The 21,789-nt window shown below is 35.5% G+C and overlaps 1 protein-coding gene across 5 annotated transcripts in view; it reads left to right on the plus strand.

Annotated features, from left to right (window-relative positions):
- LOC110467389 (nuclear receptor subfamily 5 group A member 2-like) overlaps window positions 1-21,556 on the plus strand; it is a 45,883-nt gene extending 24,327 nt beyond the window's left edge. For 3 of the 5 annotated variants that reach the window (XM_021524515.1, XM_021524516.1, XM_021524517.1), the window contains 6 exons: window positions 13,090-13,218; window positions 16,985-17,125; window positions 18,151-18,929; window positions 19,189-19,293; window positions 19,702-19,855; window positions 20,227-21,556. In XM_021524515.1, the coding sequence (XP_021380190.1) occupies window positions 13,090-13,218; window positions 16,985-17,125; window positions 18,151-18,929; window positions 19,189-19,293; window positions 19,702-19,855; window positions 20,227-20,474 (1,556 nt within the window). In that variant the 3' untranslated portion in view covers window positions 20,475-21,556. Of the gene's footprint in view, window positions 1-1,932; window positions 2,170-10,188; window positions 10,292-13,089; window positions 13,219-16,984; window positions 17,126-18,150; window positions 18,930-19,188; window positions 19,294-19,701; window positions 19,856-20,226 lie in introns of those variants that run through there. The other 2 variants (XM_021524514.1, XM_021524519.1) reach the window with 2 other exon arrangements.
- Window positions 21,557-21,789: the final 233 nt, after the last annotated feature.

The raw sequence follows: 21,789 nt of genomic DNA on the forward strand, positions 1-21,789 counted from the left end.
ATTTTCTATTTAAAATCATCGTTCGCAACAAGTACACACAATGAGGGCAAAGATAAGCATCTGTGAACATCACAACCTGTTGTAAACCCTCAAACCGTCGTGATTTACTGCTCGGGTTTGTAGCAAAGAGGGAAAGCGTCAGGAATGTTCTACAATAATGGTGGTGTTGGGGAGAGGGGGAGGGTTCTTCATAATAGCGCGTATTAAAAATAAACAATTATATATCATTATTCCATTTCTGTTAGATTATCGCGAGGATATTCTTATTTGTATCTTACTTGGTTTTTTCGTTTTGCTTTGACAAGCAGGGGACGTCTACATAATAGCGCGTATTAATACAAAATAAACAATTATACATCATTATTCCATTTCTGTTAGATTATCGCGAGGATATTCTTATTTGTATCTTACTTGGTTTTTTCGTTTTGCTTTGACAAGCAGGGGACATCTACATAATAGCGCGTATTAATACAAAATAAACAATTATACATCATTATTTCATTTCTGTTAGATTATCGCGATGATATTCTTATTTGTATCTTACTTGATTTTTTTATCTTTCTGCTTTGACAAATAGATTAGGGTATGAAATGACCAATGTCTTTCAAGGTATTGTCATAAGGCTCCAACTATTTTCGGCTACAATAGGTTGACAACGAATGTCTGAGACGTTATATATATCTAATTTCATCAATGTCTCTTATAGACCAACATTTCAAATCTACAGATGTTTTAGTGAATATACCACACTGTTTAGCTCGGAAATCATCAGGTTTTTTTTTTTTTTTTTATATCGTTTCTTGGTTTATACTTTATTGAAAATAAATAACTACAAAAAACATAACCTATTTTTGTCACGTTCTATCTATTACGTTTCTTATCAACTTACTGTAAGGCCAAAAATATCAAAATTGTATGGTAAATACAAAAAAAGTTACTAGTTCAATATGTTATTATCAGCATTATATTTGAATATAAATTATGAATATATATGTAGGCTGTCCATTAATTAGGAAAAGATCTGAGCACACACGTAAACGTTCTGTATGTGTTTACTTAAAGCTCGTGTGTCGGTGGGGTTTTTTGTACAAAAAGAATTGTATACTTGGCGTTATTTCTTATTTATTAAATAACGCCTTACAATTTACATAATGATAAGAAATTTTATGCATTAACGATACAACCTGTAGTGTTGCAAAGTACACATAAACTGCTAAATTTTAATTTTGTGTTATAAAACCCTGCTCATGCTTTTCAAGCGAGATAACTCTTACAGACTTGCAAATGTCATAGAACTAATATTATATATTATATAACTATTTAAAGCCAGTGCGAACTTTTGACTTGCCTTATCTACTTTGATAGCTTGTTCAAATTAACATATTTGTCGAGTCAATTTCGTCGTCATCACACTTATGAATTACTCAATTATACTCAATTTAATGTCTTTATAACAATTACTGTAAATTATGAAATTTCTATTTATTTCTTAACTTGTAACATGTCGAAGTGAAATTAGAGTAAGTTATTAATCTAAATGGAATTATCAAACCCGCTGTTTTAAAACGGATATCGTCCAACCAAATGCTGATCTTCGCAAAAATACACGGCCCGTTATCCCTGGCCCAGCACTGGCCAGTACACAGTTTATTGACCACTTGATCCCAGGGGACCCTACAGGGAAACGCCTAGAAAAGACCGCTTTTCAACTAACAATCAGCCATTTGCAGTCAACATGGAAGAGTAATTTACTGTGTGTTATTTAAAAGAAATTAAGCACATTTTTGCTTGACATATCATCTGCGTAATTAGTGAGATTTAATGCTTAACGCTTGTTTCCCTGCCTAGCGGCTTACTGTGTTTACAACAAAGTATCATAAACTGTCCTACTTTGCGTTTCGAGTACGCATGCGCAGAGAGCACCTGTTAGCTGATTACGGGTTTGCTGTGCAGGAGGCCGCGGAGAGGACGGAAAAGGAGATATATTTTGGATGAATCTGTGACCACTGAAAGCGATTTGTAAGACTTAGAGTGTAACCTTATCTATTGGTTACTGTATCAGAATGATACAACACATGGAAAAGTCGGAATTTGACGCTCAATTACAAAGTAATACATCTAACTCCGAGCATGGCAGCAACTCGAGTCAGGGGGAAGGGAATGACGAAGGTGAGATACGCAGTCGGAAATGTGCACAAAATATTTCACATGTCATATAATTAACTGTTGTTTTTAGTGCAAAGTAATTATTATAACTTTCTATTTGTGTTTGCATACAAAAATGGACAAATGGCGAGCTGTCATGGATAAAATCGGGCGTAAACGAGTTCTCTGGCATGCCGGCTTGTGGAGCTTTGCACCGAATTTGTTGACATGTGGTTTAGTATTTGAGGCTCCTGAGGGGGAAATAAAGAGACAAATCTTGTCCATTAGGTGCCCTCTCAGATCTGACGTATGATTATATATAGACAATAGTATATCATTATGGGGTTGTCAAATAATAAGTAGATGATTTCTATTCATTATAAAACGTTAGAAAACATTTAATGCCGTGATATGAAAATATGTATTTCATGAGTTACTAAGTTATGAATATTCATAACTTGAAAACATCAATAACAACAGAGTGTATATTTACGTAGGTCAGAGGGTGACAACCTGATAATATGAAAAGATAGATATAATGAAAATGTTTCAAAATGAATCTAAATTTACTATTAAATAAAATACTGTTGTTGTGGGAGAGGAATATATGGTCATCTGTCTTAACATCTTTCGGGGGGAAAGATAAATGATTAGATAATTGTCACTCACAGTACCAGTTGATCAGGGTTTTAAGATAATTTAAACTGAAATAGTATTTCTACCTTAGCCCTTTCACCACTGTAGACCATAATAGACTCATCCAGATCAGTGTATGGTACAGTCTACTAGAGTTACATAGGGATGAAAGGGTTAAAATGACATGTTAGGGTAACTGTCTGCCTATAGTGGCTTGTGTTAAATGTTACTGTCCCTCAGTGTTACCAGAGTTTGGTACCTATCCTTCAGTGCTACCAGTGTTTGGTACCTGTCCCTTAGTATTACAAATATTATGTACCTGTCGCCCAATATCAATAATTTTTGATACCTGTATGACCCCAAGATGTCCAATGTTCATTATACCTGTCCTTTTATATGACAGGGTTTGTTACCTGTCCCCCATTATGACCAGTGTTTTGTACCTGTCCCCTTATATGATCTATGTTTGGTATATACCTGCATGTCCCTCAATATGACCAGTGTTAATGGTACCTGTATCCAAATATGACTAATAATTGGTACCTGTCCCCCAATATGACCACTAGTATATACCTGTCCTCAAGTATGACCACTTGTTTGTTACCTGTCCCCTAATATGACCAATACTTATTACCTGTCCCCCTGTATTACCACTAGTTTGTTACCTGTCTCCTTATATGACCAATGGTCGGTACCTGTACGTTTATCTGTCAGTGCTCATTTCCTGTCCCCTGATCATGACCAATGTCCGTTTCCTGTCCCCTTATATGACCAGTGTTCTGTACCTGTCCCCCAATTTTATTTTAAGTTTGTTACCTGTCCCCAGTATGACCACTAGTTTGGGACCTGTCCCCCAATATATCAAAAACTGGGTACCTGTCCCCCATGCCAGTATATCTTAAGTTGGGTTCCTGTCCCCCATGCCAGTATATCTTAAGTTTGGTACCTGTCCCCCAATTTTATCTTAAGTTTGTTACCTGTCCCCAGTATGACCACTAGTTTGGTACCTGTCCCCCAATATATCTAAAGTTGGGTACCTGTCCCCCAGTATATCTAAAGTTGGGTACCTGTCCCCAGTATATCTTAAGTTGGGTTCCAGTCCCCCATGCCAGTATATCTTAAGTTTGGTACCTGTCCCCCAGTATATCTTAAGTTTGGTATCTGTCCCCCAGTATATCTTAAGTTGGGTACCTGTCCCCCATGCCAGTATATCTTAAGTTGGGTACCTGTCCCCCATGCCAGTATATCTTAAGTTGGGTACCTGTCCCCCATGCCAGTATATCTTAAGTTGGGTACCTGTCCCCCATGCCAGTATATCTTAAGTTGGGTACCTGTCCCCCATGCCAGTATATCTTAAGTTGGGTACCTGTCCCCCATGCCAGTATATCTTAAGTTGGGTACCTGTCCCCCATGCCAGTATATCTTAAGTTGGGTACCTGTCCCCCATGCCAGTATATCTTAAGTTGGGTACCTGTCCCCCATGCCAGTATATCTTAAGTTGGGTACCTGTCCCCCATGCCAGTATATCTTAAGTTGGGTACCTGTCCCCCATGCCAGTATATCTTAAGTTGGGTACCTGTCCCCCATGCCAGTATATCTTAAGTTGGGTACCTGTCCCCCATGCCAGTATATCTTAAGTTGGGTACCTGTCCCCCATGCCAGTATATCTTAAGTTGGGTACCTGTCCCCCATGCCAGTATATCTTAAGTTGGGTACCTGTCCCCCATGCCAGTATATCTTAAGTTGGGTACCTGTCCCCCATGCCAGTATATCTTAAGTTGGGTACCTGTCCCCCATGCCAGTATATCTTAAGTTGGGTACCTGTCCCCCATGCCAGTATATCTTAAGTTGGGTACCTGTCCCCCATGCCAGTATATCTTAAGTTGGGTACCTGTCCCCCATGCCAGTATATCTTAAGTTGGGTACCTGTCCCCCATGCCAGTATATCTTAAGTTGGGTACCTGTCCCCCATGCCAGTATATCTTAAGTTGGGTACCTGTCCCCCATGCCAGTATATCTTAAGTTGGGTACCTGTCCCCCATGCCAGTATATCTTAAGTTTGGTACCTGTCACCCAGTATATCTTAAGTTTGTTATCTGTCCCCCAGTATATCTTAGTTTGGTACCTGTCCCCCATGTCCATATATCTGAAGTTTGGTATACCTGTCCCCCATGCCGATATATCTGAAGTTTGGTACCTGTCCCCCATGCCCATATATCTTAAGTTTGGTACCTGTCCCCCATGCCAGTATATCTTAAGTTTGGTACCTGTCCCCCATGCCCATATATCTGAAGTTTGGTACCTGTCCCCCATGCCCATATATCTTAAGTTGGGTATCTGTCCCCCAGTATATCTAAAGTTTGGTATATGTCCCCCAGTATATCTTAAGTTTGGTATCTGTCCCCCAGTATATCTAAAGTTTGCATTGGTATCTGTCCCCCAGTATATCTAAAGTTTTCATTGGTATCTGTCCCCCAGTATATCTTATGTTGGGTATCTGTCCCCCAATATATCTAAAGTTTGCATTGGTACCTGTCCCCCAGTATATCTTAAGTTTGGTATCTGTCCCCCAGTATATCTAAAGTTTGCATTGGTACCTGTCCCCCAGTATATCTAGAGTTTGGTATCTGTCCCCCAGTATATCTTAAGTTTGGTATCTGTCCCCCAGTATATCTTAAGTTTGGTATCTGTCCCCCAGTATATCTAAAGTTTGCATTGGTATCTGTCCCCCAGTATATCTAGAGTTTGGTATCTGTCCCCCAGTATATCTTAAGTTTGGTACCTGTCCCCCAGTATATCTTAAGTTGGGTATCTGTCCCCCAGTATATCTAAAGTTTGCATTGGTACCTGTCACTTGGTATGATCTCGAGCTCTGTGCCATGGTACCTGCACTGGTGATGTGAATGTATGTGTGTGATCCATGTATGGTAGCTGAGCATGCATGTCTATATAAATAATGTATGGTATATATATATATATATATAGATATATGATTATCTATGCACAGTCTATGAAGTTAACAGTAACAGTTGTCTCATCCATAGACAAAAATTTCAAATTAGATTTTGGATTTTAGGAATTTTTGTTTGACACTTTCTTTTGGTTTACCACTTATTTCACACACTGTATATGTACACACACATGATCATCTTATCACAGTACGGTGTATACAGTACCATGTATTGTATGTTTCCTTGCTTGTGATTTGTGCAGAAAGAATACCTGTTACTCAAAGTTATACAAGCTGTCCTCGATCTTTTCGATTTGTGACCCAATAAGACAGCTACATGTAGATCCATCCTTACTGTGGTAACATAGAATCAAGATACATTTAGCGTATTTGTAAAAAAACAAATTTCCATGACCGCATGTATGTAGAGTATATCACACTCTGAACTAAGTAGATTTACATCTCTGTGTATTGGACTAGAAAAGTTCATCTGTACTGGTATATATACCATTTATCTAGCCACAGGATGTATAAAGTTCACGAAGTTCACACCTCGGTTGACAATTGCCGGTCAATGTCCTGAGAGAGTCAAATATTTGTAAGGAAGCTTACATGATCAGAAGAGACAACCCTAAAAACTGTTAGGAAGAAATCTTACTAAATTAATGCAGTTTCCATTAAAATATATATATATACCTTTGCAACAAATTCAGATGAGAATATTATTGCACGTCCATAGGTGATGATATTGATTATAAGTAAAACTTGTCCGCAGGAGGTTTCGTCTTATGATCAGTCATAGAAGACCGCAGTAAGTGTGACTTCTGGCGCCTCACACAGAGATTTTCGTTTGCTTAAGTGTCAAATTTGACAATCGGTCAACCCTGCCTTGGAGTTAACCTGTTAATATAACGTGTGATATCATTTGTTTAAAATAACTTCTACTGCTTATTTTTTGTATTGATCGCAAATGGATACTCAATCCAAACAGTATGATAATTAAGCTGATATTTCTTTTCTCCCCTGGGAGGTCTTTACATGTCCAAGCTTTGCTGCATAAATATTTCTAGTACCATATTTTACCTAATATGCACCTAATTTTTTTTGGGGGGGGGGTTCTTAAATATGACTGCTAAGTACGTAAAAACCTTAATTATCGTTTACCAGAAATATGCAAGTGTCATTTGGGGAGGGGGGATTTACATAATTTCAATTGGTATTGAAAATGGAGTGAGAGCTTATTGGGGGAGGGTTGGTAGTGTAAACGAATTCATTAATTCCTTTCTGAACTTTGAAGCTCATTCCTACTCAAAAATTGTATTTCTAACAAACAATTACTTTGAAAATTGATGTGTGATCAAACAGTTAATGGTTTTACTTTTGCTTTTCTACTGGAAAAAGCGTTAAGGTCACAGGAAACATTGACTAAAATAAGCATGGCCTTAACCAGAGTGCTAGAGGCACATTTGTGGTTTCCTAGCCGTGAAAGGTATCACATTAGACGTCAGTATTTCACTGTATACCTATAATTTATGAGGTTCATTTATATTTGTTGGTTCAAAAGACATGGTCAGAGTTCCAAGTTTTCACATGTGATCAAACCAACCTGCAGAAGATCACAATTCTTCAATTCTATTTTGACAGTCATGACTAATGTTTTCGGATTTTACAACCAACTTCGAATTCAGGAGCTATTGTTTGCAAATTGTACATCATGTATATTTGGAAGAAGCAGAGGTATGCGCATTACAAGACTGAAAACTAACTCTCTTCATATAATGTACATGTGTATTCCTACTGTATTATCCAATATTGAATTTATATATAGTATAAGTGGACAATGTTCTGCAGGTTTTTTTTGGGGTGGGGGGGAGGTGTTAAGCGTATTAGCTTGAAAAGAACTATTGCCAATGTAAAACTTTTCACAATGCAATCTCTTTAAATTAAATAGTCAATGCGAGAATAATAAAATATGGGTGGGGGGGGGGAAATAGTCAATGTGAACATTTTTACTTTTTCAGTTTAACAACACCAGGTACTATTTTTGAAAGTGTCCACTTCAACAAAAAAATAAAACATAATTCAGTGGTATTAAGTGTAAATTTACAAAATTGTCGTTTCTGGGGGGAAATGTTTTTTTCTCCAAATCCTCAGTTAATTTCATGTACAAAGTATATATATGTAAGAAAAAGATCTTGTTTCAGGTTTTTGATGTTTAAAAAATACATGTAGATATTATTTATTTTTTTACATTGAATTAAAAATCTAGGCAAAATAAAACAACACAGATAAGGTACTTCTTTGGTATCATTGTATAAATTTACCTTACTAGTGAAACAAGGGATCTTGAATAAAGTTGCATTATATATGTTATCTGGCCGGGATCTGGCGACAAGTGCTTCATATGAAAACAGTTTGTATTTCCTCAAGACCAGATGGTTTGTGGAAAGGGGATATTCTGTGTAGTGAATACGGGGCTATTCCAGTTTCATTACTGGTGTATTTTTCGGGACGTGGGTATTGTGAGGACTGTTCCGGCGGTGTGAAGTTTACTGTACAATGTACGACCTGACACCCATTAGAAAAAATACACTGCCAAACCTTTTCACAACATGTTGATTTTTACTCGCTGTTGAAGTACCCTGTCATTTTAATTTCTGCTGTGACATGAAAAGCATATTTGACAAAGAAGGTTCTTTTCATTGCATACCACAAAAGTAAATACAATTTTCACCTGATAACTGAAAATGGGTTTACTCTACATTTTCTATACTCTGGATCCAGTCCTGTTAAAAGTGCAATTCCAGGCAGTCATTAGATAAATTTGAAATTCAAAACTTCATTTTGTTTTTAAACTCTTATGAATTGACAAAAATAGGTATTATAACTCTGAGACTTTTATACATAGCTTTTTAGATATTGATTATTGTGCTGTACTGAAAAAAAACCTTCTTAAACAATACTTGTGAATTTGTTTTCCCCTGGTTTCAATGAACTCTGTACTGTTATGTGTTTCTTCAAAGTAGGAAATGTATGTGCATATATACGATGGTAAAGTTAGGTTGCAATAGGGATGAAATAGAGTTAAGACTTCAAGAACTTAATCTTAAACGAATTTAAATTTCACATTGTCTTGACCATAGTATACTAATCAGGTTCATTGGAAAAGCATTGTTTATTTTTTGCTGAAATCATTTTCATAATATTGCTGTATACATTTTTAGAAATCGCTAAATGGTGTCTTTTATGCTGGGAAATTATAATTAAGTCTTTTAACTGACCTTAAACAGTATGTATGCGCTATATTTATAAGAGAATTTCCAAAAGCCAGATGCAAGAATGCTGTTCATTTTATTGTTGTGTAGATAGAGGCCATTTTTTTTTTTTTTTTGACTACTTGGTCTTCATTATGACTCAGTTCTATCTGTTTTTTTCTGAATTGGGAATTAGATCAACATAGGAAAGCAGGTATATATATATATATCCTTTTGCTTAAATTATTAAGAAGGGGAGGGGAATAGGTCCATAATATGGACCCAACAAATGCCTTGAGACTGTCGTGTATATCAAATATTCTATCCCACTGTCAAATTTATCAAAAAATAGTGTTTGTTTATCTCAATGGAAAAGCAAATTTATGTGCTTATAATAATAATTCATGTTTCAAATTAAATTCAAAATCATATAGGGATTACATTTAATGAAAGCATCAGTGAAACGAGTGTGCTTCATAATATAAAGAGATATGTTTCACTGTGATCAGCTGTGTACGTGTATGACGAGTTCCAGCGACACATATGGTTTAGCTATATAAATTGTGTCTATGTAAATATGTGTTGTGTTAAGTTTGAACCAGCTGATAGCCGATAGTGTCTCCTGTCAGTTGGCCCCATCTCTACAGCTTGTGCATGTGCTCAAGTACACTATCAACTGAGATACCAGATACAGGTGATTGCTAATCAATTTTAATAACGAAGAGTAGGTATTTGATTGCATTATTTGCAGACTCAATATTTAGTTAATTTCCTTGCCATGATGTAAAACAATTTGGGGAAACTACTAGTGGAATATATTCAATATTATTACAATGTTAAACAATAAAATTTCAGATAAAACATGAACTAAATAAAACTATTTTTATTATATATATTCATATGTGCAGAGGGAACTGGTATTTTTTAATTTAAAGTTCTTGTCTGGAGTATTGATACTTGGGTACTAAAAATAACTTATGACAAAACTCTGATTAAAACCTAAATAGCTTAAGATGAAACCCTAGCTTAAAACTACCCAATTGCTTATTATTCATGAAGAAATATATTAACATGACATATATTATCCACGGACTTAGATAGCAAATCTTATTCCATGGATAAACATAATTTATTTCAATATCGAGTGGTAGCAAGAGTTGCTTCCCTTGCACCGTAGCTCTCCTCTGTTGAGTGACCTAATTATGCATCAAGAATAACTTCCATGTTGGCCAGGTTCATTGCCCTGCGATTTACTGCTGTTTCTTGATAACAATGAACAGAAGACTACACGAAATAGACAAAGACCGTAAGTTCTATTAACCTTCTTCACATATGTTTATCAACGGAATGATTATATACCCGATTTGTGTTTATAACCGACAGATCAATTTCGTACCAAGTGTCAACATTCGTCGGTGATTTTATCAAAATATTCAGACAGAAAAAAACGTCTGCTTTTCTTGAAAGGCAATATGTATCTTTCAAAATATCAAGGGTTTCCAGGAGAAAATATACAGTTTCTTTCGTCATTATTAAGACTGATATATGAGTTGAATAGCTTTGCGTGTGTTTCAGTTACCGTTACCGTGAATGTTTTGTTGCTTTAGTTATCTCATTTTGTCCGTCAGACATTTCGGATTTAGGAGTGCCGTGCTGAACTCGGTTCATCAATCAATTTCAAACGGAATGCAAAAAACATCACTTGGGTCGTTACTCTCATTGACCATGTTTTGTATCTCATGCTAAACTCAATTTTCGATTGAAAGCATAATGGCTCCTGCATGTATTATGTCACAAATTAAAATATTAATTAATAATTAACACTAACCAAAAAGCGAGCTTCAGGTTTTTTTCAGCTAGAATAATGGTGTCTTAGGTTAGAATAATTCTTTTGGTTATTTGTCTTACTTGGATGGGTAAAAATAACAAATATTTCAATTTAAAACAAGGATATATCTTCTGCACTGAGCTCAGTAGGGTATTGTTTCAAATTCAAGTACAGACTGCTGGTCATGTGTAACAAACACCTTTTGTATGATAATGTTATCGCAGCTGTGATGTTCAGAATGACTGTACAGACCACAACTTCACTGAACGTATAAAGTTTTCTCCAAAGAATGATTTTATATGACCATGTTCAAGTTAGTTTACATTGATTGTTAATTATATAACTGTCAAATTTGATTTTGATTTGGCCTAGCTAGCATATATGTTTTTTCCTGCACACAAGTAACCACTGGGTATATTTCATACAAAGAATTGGACAAAGTTTGACATTGAGCAGAAACTGTTCATAATTAAGTAGCCAACTGCATTCTAATTGGTGAATGGAAATATTACCATTTCTGCACGATAAATTCCTTAAATTTCATTACATCTTGATGAAACTTTCCCAGCATCAATAACATATGAAAATCAATAAATAAACTTCATGCAAAGACTAGGGATGTGTTTGACATTGTTAACTTACCATACTGCCATTTTAATTGATAAAATGCCCTCCCCCCTCCATATTGTTTTAAAATAAAAATGCAATGATGGGCATATCAGTGTTACACGCCTGTTTGTTGGTCTGTTGTTAATAAATCACTGATTTTTTCTTTATTGATAAACACTTCAAAATACCATCCAGTCATCAGTAAGTTCAATGGTGTAACATTATCCTGTTTATTGGAATAATTGCACTAATATGACACAGTGTCTAATTAATGCCTCTGCATCCACTCATGTATTTTAATATATTGATATCAAAATTGAATGTATTATTTTTTTTAGAATCTGCAGATTCAAATAAACATTGTAAAAGTGTTTTCAATAAGATTTTGGTAAAGAAGGCATTTTAAAAAAAAAAGGCAATATATATTAATAACAACACTGCACGTGACATTTCAAGACTTATTGGTCAAACGGTGTATGTCTGATGACAGAGAAGTAACCAGTCACAAATGGAGTAATTTTTATTTATGACACTTTGCTAAATAATTATAATATATATGAATGAACCAGAATATAATATATATGAAGATTAATTTTGGTATGTTACTGGTATTGATAAACCCCAAACTGTAACACTGCAACCAGCTGGGTTTCTTCAATTTTATTGACGTGTAGACGTAATAAATCAAAATTTCAAGATTTGTTCACAATATTATTATGCACTGATCAAAAGGCTCATGAAAATGTGTATCAAGAGGACACACTGACATATACAAACCAGATCAGCGTAACAAGATCGATAATATATTCAACTTAAGTGTACAAGATAAAATACTGTAGTACATAATGTGTTCCTCATATTACAATATTACTGCCATATTAATGACATCACTTTTCTTAAGAATGATGTTACTGTAGTACTGCACATCATGGTTAACCGTTTAACTCATTCACCCCTGAAGTCACATTTGCACTCTTCCAATTATAAGGTTAGAATAGTCCATTATGAAATTTCAGGGGTGAATGAGTTAAACAGAATAACAGGTATATGTTCTGTATTGTCATTAATGTTAAAATGCATTTCAATAGCTAAATGTACTTGCTTCAAACTACAAGGCAAGTTTTCTAAATCTTTTGCATATCATTTTCATTTCCTGACCCATGCTGTTACTGTCGGCACATGTTTGCCAAATTCAATGCTAATTGTGCATATCTGGACTACTGTTTCAACTATGTGCATCTAAATGATGCATTTAAGTACCGGTATGTGCAAATCTGTCTCCACTCTCCAGAATCTACATATATATATAACAGCATACATCACAACTTATCACAACTTTAATGGTTGAAGTATATATAGTACTAGTGATGTTGCCCGACTTGTAGTTGCAGGTCTACAAATTTAAAGTTAACATTCAGGGATACAGTATGAATTTTTCAAAGCAAAGTCCATTTTGGACAAGTTTTGAGAATATGTCTAGTAAGTTGTTTTGAATGTAATTTTATGTTTCATTTATTTTATATAAATACATGTACATGTGTAAGTATACTTAAAGACAATCTGTCACTTTTGAAATAAAAGAGAAAATTGAAAACAAATTCCCAAAATATCATGCAGATGAACTCTATTTGATTTATTCATAAAATCACAATCTGTTGTATTTTCAGCTTCGACCTCTGTTAATGAGATGCAGTACCCTCCAGATGTGAAGTCTGGCTTTGACGAGCTCTGTCCAGTGTGTGGGGATAAGGTTTCTGGCTACCACTATGGTCTCCTTACCTGTGAAAGTTGTAAAGGTAAGTAATTCTGTTATTAATCATAATTATGTCCAGGTGTTTTTTCAGGAAGAGGTTATGGGGAGAGGGAAACTATATCATAAGAGTAACACTTGAGTCAACGACAATGACCACTGCTAAGCGTCGTAAAAAAAAAAGTACACTTCAACCATGTAAATGATCCGTAGGGCATGTTTACTTGAAAGAACAGTTAACAAATTAGCATTGTTTAGAAGTGACTGACCTGGTAACTTGATTGATGGACACAAGTAATGTGGACACTAATATGGATTTGATTACCCAGACTCCTGATCGTGTGCATATACATGACGAAGGGTAACCAATTCAGTTAAATGGCAATCTAACTCCTTCATTATTTCTGTAAATTTTATTATTTCAAACAAAGTCCATTAAATTGCCCGATACAGTTACACTCTTACTAATTTCCAGATGGTAGAGAAAAGTTTCAAACTGTAACACTAGTGCTGTAGGACACTATGAACATGAACAACTATGTTTACAGATGAACATAAATAATTGGTCGTTGGGAGTTCTGTGCAAAAATATGACCATACATCAGATGGATTTCAAGGGGAAAAAACCTTTTGATTTCACAGGATTTGATCAATTGTGAGCTTTTGCCTTTGTGCATCATCATGTGTTCTCTGTTAATAAATATACATTTTCCTCTTCTTAAGAGCTTGTGAAGCAATTAACTCAAAATTCTCCGGAAATGTTTCTTGTGCAGTCATGATCACCACCGGTACCAAGTGTTGTAAATGTTGGTACCAATCCAAATTCCAAGATGGCTACGTTAGACTCTGATTGGCCGAGACATTTTCAAATTCTTCTCAAGAACAGCTACAGTAATTAACACCAAACTGTACCTTATGAGGCACCTGCCAGGTGTTGTTACTTTCCATGCCAATCCGAAATGTGCTCCAAAGCCTTTGATTTGCCAAAATATTTTCAACTTCTCACGAACAACTACATGATTGTCTCCTAACTTTGGTACAAAGTCTCCTTATGATGTAGTGACCTTGAGTGTGCAGATCCAAAAGTTAAATATGGCTGCACTGATGCCTGATTTGCTGAGTGATTTTCAAATTCTTCTGAATGTTCTGCACTCCTAAATCAGATCTTTAAAGAAAATTAAACTAAAGGACTTTAAATTCTGCTATTGTGTTCAAGCAACAGATTTTTAAAATCATTTCCGGTGATATCTAACTTGAGTTTCTTCTGGCCCTTGTACATCTATCTATCAAGTTTCAAAGAGTTTGGTGTTAGAGGAAAATGTGGTTTAGTCATCATTTTGCGGCAGGTGACATTAATTTTTTTCTAAATGTTTTCCTGATTTCCTTACTTTGTGCTTCAGAATCATGTACATCTGTGCTGTGCTATATACAAGACATGTTTCTCTTATTAAGAAAGGAGAATTTTCCTCCTGAAAGGAAGTCAGTTTTTACCAACCATTGCACGACTTTTGCAAAAAATTGTATCATTATTATTACTGAGACCCAAGATTCACACAGTGTATAGCGACGGAGAGACAAAAGAACACTTCTGAGATGGTATCAAAGAAGAATCAGTTTTACAGGGAGTGTTTTACTCACAACTTTCAGGCCTACTATAAATATCATTTATAAGACATCCCCTCCCTCTTCTCCCATCATGCATCCCCTATTTCAAAGCTTAGCTTACATACTTAGTATCTTGAAAATATGTTTATGACATGAGCATTGCAAGTGGCAGTTGGTAGTTATGATGTGTATTCAGTTTCCATGAAGTATGATGATATAACTATAATGATTGTGTGATGAAGAAAGTGTTTCTGCAGTGTGTACAGTATCATGTGTGAAGTGGTTATTCTGTATATGGTATATATATAGTGATGCTGTTTGTGGTGTTGTAGTGTGTTGGTATTATATTGTGATAGGTAATTAGTGTGTGGTAATACTGTGTGTGGTATTGTTAGTGTGTTGTGGGATGTGAGGTGGTTAACGTGTTCATTGGGGTTGTAGTGTGTTAACTAGTATAGCGTGTAGGAGGTGTGTACTGTGTTTACTAGTATAGTGTGTAGGAGGTGTGTAGTTTGTTTACTAATATAGTGTGTAGGAGGTGTTTACTAGTATAGTGTCTATTCTAGTAGTTAAAGTGTGTATTGGGGTTGTAATATGTGAGATGGTTAGGATTGTGGTGTGTTTACTATAGTATAGTGTTTATGAGGGTTAAAGTATGTTGTTGTTGTTGTGTGAGTGTTGGAGATAGTGTGTGTAGTTGAAGTGTGTAATGGCATGAGGTTGTAATGTGTGAGGTGGTTTGGGGTTGTTGTGTGTTTGCTAGTATAGTGTGTATGAGGGTTGTAGTATGTTGTTGTGTGTTAGTGTGTGTCACTGTTGTAATTGGTGTAGACTGGCTACCAGCCCCTAAGTTTTTATGAAGAATTTCTCAGCTGCATTTTACTACTAGTTTAGAACTTCAGTAGAACTAGAATCGGTAGAACTAGAATCGGTAGAACTAGAATCAGACATCCAAGTGATCGAAATTTTCGGAGTTATTTTTGTTTTCTTAATAATTCAATATTCTAGAGACGGTGGCCAGTCTATAATTGGTGTAGTAGTAACATTGTGTTTGTAGGGAATGTGTGAGGTGATTATATACTGTAGTGTGGGGTAGTTATAGTGGTTGTTTCTCAGTGGACTCTGGTGCTGACACGGCCTCTATATATATATACAGGCCCAGGTATATATGCACAGTGGTTAGATAAGCTACGTAACAGAATGATGAGATATGATTTATTAAAACCTGTCAATTACTCAATGCACCGGTGTGTGAAATGCTTCATTGTTGTAATTAGTTTTGTTGATTATTTATGAGGAAACTTCTCATTAATCAAACCTTCAAAGGCAATTTTTCCATGGTGGAATGGTAATCCTCTTTTATGGGATTTTGCATGTAATTTTTGCGATGGATATATATGCAACATTGTAAATGATTTGAAGTTACAGATTAGCACTTATTCAGGGCATGGGGTGCCATCTGTTGCACTTGTGTTGGTACATTACCTAGTTTCATGCTCTATATATATTTCTTTTGAAATCGTTGAGTCGAAAGTCATACAATAATACCTGTAATTTGCAGGCTGGCAAGATGGATTTGTTCATGTACACATATATATATATATATATATACAATCTAGATCTTCCAATTGTTTTATGATTCACCTGGTAGATGTGATTAACCGAATTTTAAAACATATATGTATGTGAAAATGCACTCCTATCTAGATATATCGGAACCGTTTTGAGTACACTAAGTATCACTTCAGCCATTTTATTTTTTCATTTTAACAGATCCCAACTCATTCACTAATATTTAAGATCAATCTGAGTGATATTTTCCCTAAAATTATTTATGCTCTCACAAATGACAGCATTAGTACAAAAGTTCAAATTGAGATAGCATACATGTGGTTTGATATCTGAGTTATGAAATAATTCTGCCTGGAATCTTGAATGTTGTCGCTATACCAACATTTTTATCAATCATTGGAACATGCCAGGAAAATCATAAGTGTCGGGAATCTACTAAAATTAATATATAATGTATAATTGTCATAATCAGTACCCCTAAATGGATTAGGCTTCTAACATCAGGATCATCAAATTATGTCAATGAAGAGGCCAAGGCCTTGTGTATAATAAATGTAAATAAAAGTTGTATATATAGGTATGACATACAGATGACATTATAATTTGACAATGTTAAAATTATTATTTTTGCTCAGGATTCTTCAAAAGGACAGTACAGAACAAGAAAGTGTACTCATGTGTGGATAACCGAAGCTGTCACATAGACAAAAGCCAGAGGAAACGATGTCCCTTCTGTAGATTTCAAAAATGTCTGAGTGTTGGAATGAAGCTAGAGGGTAGGTCTTTCTGCTAGGAAACACTGGTATATCTGTAGGGCACATCTATATGGCTACAGCATACAGATCTCGCAGAAGCCTGAAAATAAAATAAAACTACTGAAGCCATTTAAACGCTGTAAGATGTCCATAAAATGAGGATTAAAAAAATAGTTGACTCAACTTATTGTGTTAAATAAACTTAACTCAAATTTTGTTTTCATTTGTTCATTAGAATTACCTTTGTAATGGGATTTACAAAAAAATAACGTGGTGGAGATGTTGTAACATGTGCTGCAAACTTGACGTCGCCTAGATAAATGCAGCCATTGTTTTGAATTATTTAGAAGTCCCTTGTCAGTTCTATCCCCTGTGATGGAAGTAAATTAAAAGGAGCCGATACAGTCATTAAAATTTGATATTGCATTCTCACAGCTTGGTGAAGCAGAGCTGATGAATAATTGATAGCGGAGTCTGTGATGTAGAAAGCGCCCCATAATTGTGGTCATTACATAATTTAATGGTGGTGTTGTAACAGTATTGGTGTCAAAATGATAAAGCCATATGTTTTTCCTGGATTAGAAGACTGGTTTAAACAGAAACATTTTTAAGGTAGTTTACATCGTTTGGTGTAACTATAGCTTCCATGAACATCAATTTAAAACTTTCGTTAGAGTGGGTAATAAAGTTGTTTCGCGAATCTCGGCAAATGTTTTCTAACACATTTTGTTAAGATATTTCTAAGAAATGAAACCCTTTTCTAGTGTTCGGTAAACAAATTCCACCAAAAATTTTACACGAAAGCTCTCTCTATTTGTTTGCTTTAGTTGGTCATTTAGAATGTTAAAAATTATTGTTGTAGTTTTGCAAAACACAGCTGTAAGAATGAGTAAAGTGAGTCTGCGGTTCTTTGAATTCAGTAGCATTCTTTCTTGTATGAAGTACAGTTGGATTCAAACAAACAAGATTATTTCATTTAATTTAAATTTGCCGTTTTATTGTTTCGATGAAATATTACAATATTTTATTTGTAATTTGCCTTACAGCAGTGAGACAGGATAGAATGCGGGGAGGAAGGAACAAGTTTGGCCCGATGTACAAGCGTGACCGAGCACTCAAACAACAGGTGGCCAGGCAACAGCACCATCTTATGGCATCTTGTGGCATGCACTTAATGAATGGAATGGCACCTCTCCCTCCCTCCTCTGAGGACATTAAACCCGACCCAGCAATCCTCCAACAAATGGCGGCCAGTATCAATGCAAACATGGGTGGCTATGGGATGAACCACTCCCCTCTCTCTGGCATGCCCTCCCCTGCAATGCCCGACTCACCCCCTACAGATCTGAGTCGGGTGTCCCAGCATTCCCCAGTGTCCTCACCCCAGGGGCACTACTCCTCCCTGTCGCAGCAGACCTACCCTTCCATGATGACAGCATTAAGGAACAACTACAGTCCATCACAGCACCATCCTCAGCACCACCCCCACTCCCATCACCAGCCCATCCACCCGCCCCATCACCATCAACACCACCACTCACAACCGCCCCACCACCACCACCACCACCACCAGATGTCACCGATGGCTGCAGCGCCACCTATCGTGCCAATCGTGCCTCAGTTGATTATAGACATGAAAGCAAATTTGACTGACGAAAACGAAATATGTCAGAAACTTTTCTCATTTGTGCAAACTCAGTATGGCCATGAGGACGTAGTCAACCAGCCACTCAAACTATTGCAAATGATATGCAAGCTCTCTGACCAGTTGTTATTCCTCATGGTAGAGTGGGCGAGGACGTCAGTATATTTCAAGGAATTCAAGGTGAGAACTGGCATGTTAAAACTACTTAACTTAAAGTGATAAGTTTTATTGTCTAAAACTGTTGTTAAGATCTTTGCTTCATGCTAATGATTGAAAGTCATTTTCAGAAGTGTCATTTTACATGCATTATAATGTACACCAAGGATTGCATTAGTACATTTACGCCATTGCGTTAACTGTAGAAGTTACACGTATGTAGTTAGTTAGGTGTCCCGGTCTCTGCAGCTTGCTCATTTACATGTGTGATGCATTGTTATAGGTTGAGGATCAGATGAAGATGTTACAACACAGCTGGAGTGAGATACTTATCCTTGACTTGGCTCATCGGCTAGTCAGGGAAATATGGTCAGGGGAAGTCACTCTCGTAAGTTACACATTTAAAATTCTATTGATGTGGATTTTGTCTGTTTAGACATTTTCACAGGTCATCTTTAAGTGGTCATGCACTTCAAATAACAGCTACATTGCCTAAAGATAATACAAAGAATTACTTCATGTTTTGTTCAGTCTGGCCTATAACTTGATGCTTGCAAAATAATTTCCATACAAATAAAATAGATGTATTATCCACATCTGATGGACTATTGTACAATATGTAAGGTCCTCTGAAAAAAAATAAAGCGTGAGATTTGAATTGGAAAATGAAATGAAGGATGAAAAAGTACACATGTTTTATGTCCTGTCAATAAGATAACTTTGTAATGTTTTTATGCTTCAAAATGATTAATAAGAATTATCATACTGAAAGTAATTGTCTGTTTGGTCATTTAAGGAGAGTGGACAGAAGCTAGCCCTCGAATGTTTGGATAAGCTTGGCCTGGCAGATGCAAAAGATCGTATTCGGGAACTCATACGGAAGATGAGAGACCTAAAAATAGACGCTAACGAATATCTATGCCTCAAGTACCTTATCCTTTTGAATCCAGGTATGTCGGCTCAACGGTGGTTTCATATAAAAATATAATACATGTAATGAGCCGGAAATAAAATACATTCTTAGAAATGTACAAAAACAGATGTAAACAACAAAAGATACGTTTTGTATCATTTCACAACAAATGCATTCCACATACAGTGAAGCTATGGGATGTTCTTATTCCAAAACGTGCCTTTGCTTTTGGACTTCAAAGATTGTTGGCAAAATCCAAAAGGACTATGTCAGTGTTTAGCCTTTACATTATACCTGACACATGGGATTTGCCTGCGATCTAGTGATCCAGTTTTTACAGTTAAATTGAAATGGTCTATCAGGATAATAGAAAAATGGATTTTTAACCCCATTTTATTTGTTTCACAGATGTGCCGGGTCTTGAGAATCGCCACCATGTGGAACAGTGCCAAGAAAGGGTTAATGCAGCATTGATGGAATACTGTGTAAACTTCTATCCAAGTGTCAAGGACAAATTTGGACAGGTGTTGCTTCGGTTACCAGAAGTGCGACTTATCAGTATTCGTGCAGAAGAATTCTTGTACTTCAAACATTTAAATGGAGAGCTTCCGGAACAGACACTTTTAATAGAAATGCTACACTCGAAGAAAAAATGATTTCCCTTGTGCTTAGGCTAGATGTCTATGTGTGATATCGTTTATGTATATCAAGTCATATGATAATGAACATTGTTTGTGATGTCGGAATTTGTGTTTGTACTGCAGCATTGTATACGTTTTGTAAATACTGGCACAGATATAGTTCTGCTAGTGTTGACAACTATAGACTCCCAATGAGGTCAGTATTCAACTTGTTAAACCCAATACAAGCCATGTCATTTTCATATTGACATCAGATCTACTGCAGTTTTCTAAGTTAAAGAGTGCTCGTAGTTCTAGTGACAAAATCCATTGTTAATTATTTGTGTTATATATGAAAATGGATGTAAACGTTAAATCAAAATCTGATGGTGATCAATCTAGTGTTAATCTTTGTTCAGTGTGTGTATATGTTATGACATACTATTTATTTATTGACAATTTTTCTAAAGTTGCTATTTTTGTTTATTTTTTAGCAAATAATTTTCCTCTATCTTCACCTCACAATAGCCAAAAACGTTATCCTAGAATATGATAATTGTAATCTGACCTGGCAGGAAATTGGACTTTCTTATCAAAATTTATTTCAAATAACTGACAAGAGGTGAGTCAAAATGTTTGAAGAATTAAATGGATAGTTTGCATTTAACAACAAGCTGTTTCTTTCCTAGACTTAAAGCCGATATGTTATAATTCAATATCAAGTAATGAAACTCGCTTTGTTTACAGCTATAAATAGCTGTACGATACTGCTTGTTATTGTGTTACTGTAACTGCTGAATATTTATGTTGTTTAATCATTTAGCTGCTGATATTTTTAGTCAGAAGTTTTCAATTGTAACTGTTGATGGTGACGTTATAGTTACATTTATTTGAAAATAATTAGTTCTTCCTAATAGTGTTTGGTTTTTTATGCATTCCCTGTTTAGTTTCAGACTTTTTTTTATATCAAATCATTAAGAAATCATGTCTAAATTCATCAAAGTTTCAATCAAATAAGCAATCTTTTTTGTTGAAATTGTTAAGTTTCTTCCTGTCAGCATTATATGTTTAATATTGATTTCAATTGTTTAGTTGATGATATTTTTTTTTCCAGATATTTTTTTTTCCAGATATTTTTATTAATTGGCAACATATTTTAAATTTTAAAATTACGAATTCTGCGTATATATATATATATGCAACTAATTTTCCTTTGAAAATTGCAGTATGATGATGCCAGATTTTATTTATTAATGAACAATAGGTATTGATGTATTGGGTTTATTGCCCTGTTTTCATTATGGGTGCAAGGCAAAAAGTGCATATATGTATTTAACACATCAGGGAGAGA

The sequence above is a fragment of the Mizuhopecten yessoensis genome, unplaced genomic scaffold, assembly GCF_002113885.1.
Source record: "Mizuhopecten yessoensis strain PY_sf001 unplaced genomic scaffold, ASM211388v2 scaffold11173, whole genome shotgun sequence".
Lineage (NCBI taxonomy): Eukaryota > Metazoa > Mollusca > Bivalvia > Pectinida > Pectinidae > Mizuhopecten > Mizuhopecten yessoensis.